This window comes from Pteropus vampyrus, unplaced genomic scaffold (assembly GCF_000151845.1).
Source record: "Pteropus vampyrus isolate Shadow unplaced genomic scaffold, Pvam_2.0 Scaffold10, whole genome shotgun sequence".
Classification (NCBI taxonomy): domain Eukaryota; kingdom Metazoa; phylum Chordata; class Mammalia; order Chiroptera; family Pteropodidae; genus Pteropus; species Pteropus vampyrus.
In genome coordinates this window covers 14,714,076-14,717,541 of record NW_011888791.1, presented here as the reverse complement: position 1 = coordinate 14,717,541, position 3,466 = coordinate 14,714,076, and the positions used below count along the sequence as shown (strand labels likewise).

The window sequence follows — 3,466 nt, the reverse complement described above, 5'->3', positions numbered from 1 at the left end:
TGTTGTCCTATATTCTATAGTTGTTAATACACCTTTTATCTTCCCAGAAACAGACTATATGATGCTTAATCACAATGTTTATCTCATTTACCTTACATCCTTCTGTATTCTACCCAAAGGAACAGTTTGTACACGAGGGGAAACAAAAGTTTAATAACCATAAAAGGGCTTAGCACCCTGTTTAACACACATTAGGTGTTGAATAAATAGTTACATATTCAATTAATTAATAAACACCTATAAGTGTGATACTGGGCTGGGCCCCAGAGATACAATATAAGATATCACTGTTCTCAGGGAACTGGAGAAATGGGATTAATAACTAGCTATAAATACAGGTTCCTTTTTGCACATTTCCTCTAGGTGATTGTATCCAGTTTCATGGCTTTCAAAACCATCTGTAAACTAATGTCTGCCAACTTGACATTTTTCAGTCATGATATCTTTGAGTCCCTGACTTATACATGCAATGGCCCTCCTGACATCTCCTCATGGATATCTAATAGGCAGATTACTATGCTCCGAATAGAACTCCCCCTCATTCGCTGTTGGTCTTTTCCAGCTTATAGATGAAAATATATATGTTAAACAGCTTTGCAAGTTATAAGGTGCTAGTCAAGTATTACTGATTTTTCTCTCTCAAATGTTCTTAGTAGACTTTCAGTTAATCGTTATGTTATGCTTTGCTCCAGAGTGATTTCTCTAAAATACAAATTTGATCATGTCACTCCTTGCTTAAAATCTTTCAATGGTTATTCATTCTTTGCTTAGTATGAAATTAATCTCTTTAGCACTATAAACATAGTTACTGCCTTTCTCTTCAGTTCACTTCTGCCACTTAAATATGAACGTGTTCCAACTACACTGAGTTACTTGGCACTGTCTCAAGCTCCGTAGCTGTACGAAAAATCCTCACATGCTGTTTTAGAGTTTAAAGTATACTCCTAGAGCATATTTCTGGGTTACCTCACTTGTATCTTTTCTTTTGCTATTATAGCCCATTGCCCTTTCCTTACTTTCTTTCCTCTCTCTTGTCTGTTTCCTTAGATTTCCTCAATTTAAAATTGTTTTGCTTATCAGAATTAGTCTATTTTAAATAGCTCCTAGGTCAATTCATCAACTAATTTTAGAACTTTCTTACATTTCAGAATTTGTTTGTTTGTTTATTACTGTGGGAGAAGCAATCAATTCTAATTAAACTGTAAATTTTCCTGAACATCTGACTGTCATATTTTTATTAACAATGACTCTTCTTTTGTTGCTTTGTTAGTTGAGTCCTGGTCAACTACAGTTTGTTATATTATGAAGAACAAGAAATAAAAACTTACATTGAGAAAAGCTGAAGAAGATACTCTGCCAGCTGCTACAATAAAATCCATAATAAGCATTGTGGCACCAGGCAAACCAAGTGAAAAAAATTGAGGAGAACAGTGCTTGATGATTGTATTGACAATATCCTTGGGAATAAGGAAAGAAAGAATATCACAAATGTAATCTTGAGTATCAGCTAATCAATATCCTTAAAAATGGTCATCACATGAAATTAAAACAACAGGTAATTACTATATGCACTGGCTAATTGAAAAGAGTAATTTTAACTCCTCCAAATAATCCATGCTTAATATTATAGTGTCAAAGTAAACTTAAAACATTTATTTAACAGACACCAATACCATATTTTTTTTTTCACACTAAACAGTAATTTGGAAGGCTCTTTGCTTCAGAGGGTTAAAAATATAAGGCCCACATATTGCAAAACTGAATTGCAGAGTAGTTCTTCCTGCTAACCTATATGCTTCCATGGGTTAACTCTGATCTCTGAAGTTGCATGACTTCTTATATGGTAATTGGAGAGATTCTCATTTTTAGATAAATTCAAGTCTTTTGATGATTAGATATATAGCCTCAGAAATCTAGACATAGGCATTTTTGAGGGAATATTCTTAATGTGGTTATTCATTCACTTTGCCTTTGGAATTTACCATGGGAATGAAGTGTATTAAGTTGTATTACTCGATCTGATTTATCTTAAATGAAAGCTGTCTTTTTCAGTAATTGAGAGTGTCATTTTATTTGAGACATGTTTATAAGGTAGAACAGTTTTCTAATTAATGCAATAAGTTTTTTCATTTTTCAGAGATATAATTATCTTTTAACATTAACATTTTACTAATATTAATTTAATGCTCTCTAAATGAACTACAAGTGAAATTTAACCACATTTGATAAAAATGTTTACATTACATTGACTTGAAACCTCTCACGCTTTTTAGTTTTATGACCAGGATCAAGACCCCTGAAGTAATGTTCTAGAGTCAAAATTATGACTATATAATGTAATGATTGTGACTGATACAAATGCCAAGTCAATAAATTGTCACTATGCTAATATAACTTATGGTAATAAGAAAATGTGATGAGCTGACTCTTAAGAGTGGAAAAAACCTGACTGCTGTATGACTAGATGAGCAAATCTATATGCCTCAAGTGATAATTATAAAGTAACAACTACAAAACGCCTAAGAAGAAGTACATTAGGAGATTAAAAGAAGATGCTGTCAACCCAAGCAAAGAATGGTTTAATCTCTTCAAAAAGTGAACTAGTTGGTATAACATAAGACGAATGATGTATTTAATAATCAAGTCAATCCCCTAACTACAACAGCTTGTTTTTTGCCTATGTTTCAAAAACAAATGAGGTCATAAAATGGAAGACGCTTGTAAATAAACCACTACATAAGGAGATATTTTTAATTATAGACCTCAAATGTCAAGTTAAGTACCAGAATAGAGAATGAAAAATAAACTCACAAAAGAACTTGTTAGAAAAAATATATTTACCTGGTCGATATGAAGTAATCCACAATGCATTATATTGTAGAAATGTGTTAGAAAATCTCTATTTGGAGAAACATCTTGTCTTCTTTTCATTGTATTACAAATAAGTTTATAAGCATGTAATTTACCTTGCTTATATTTATCAGTCAACATGGTTGCCTACAATTAAAGGATGTTGGTTTTAATACTAAAAAAACAAATATTGTTAAATCTTAAACATTTGAACATAGTAAGCAATATATTTGCTATCATTTATTTCTCTGTTGGCCCAATTTCTCTACTGAATTAAATATCAGGATTACTGAAACTATTATTATTAAAATGATACAACATATGTGTGAATAATCATACATTGCTTCACTTAGGAAAATGCACTAAACATATCAAGTGATACTTAAAAGAATTACATCTTTAAAAGTACTTACATATTGTGACAAAAATTCGAGGTTTATATTTCACCTAAATACAATAAAACAAATTTTCTATAAAAATGATGCATCCTGTATAATAATTTTGCACGCCTAGTCTTTTCATATAACCCCTAATAACTAAGTGCTCTAGAAGACTATACATAGCTCAAATATCTATCACAAGTTTAAGACTGACCACATGTTAATTTGCTAAATGA

General features: G+C 31.3%; 1 protein-coding gene across 7 annotated transcripts in view; it reads right to left on the bottom strand.

The window, feature by feature from the left end:
• Nucleotides 1-3,466, bottom strand: part of RALGAPA1 (Ral GTPase activating protein catalytic alpha subunit 1) — a 229,977-nt gene that overhangs the window by 113,087 nt on the left and 113,424 nt on the right. For all 7 annotated transcript variants that reach the window (XR_896904.2, XM_023522344.1, XM_011376608.2 and 4 more), the window contains one exon: nucleotides 1,329-1,457. Coding sequence is in view for 6 of the 7 variants with exons in the window: in XM_023522344.1 (XP_023378112.1) it covers nucleotides 1,329-1,457 (129 nt within the window). In the remaining variant the exon portion in view is untranslated. The remainder of the gene's footprint in view (nucleotides 1-1,328; nucleotides 1,458-3,466) is intronic.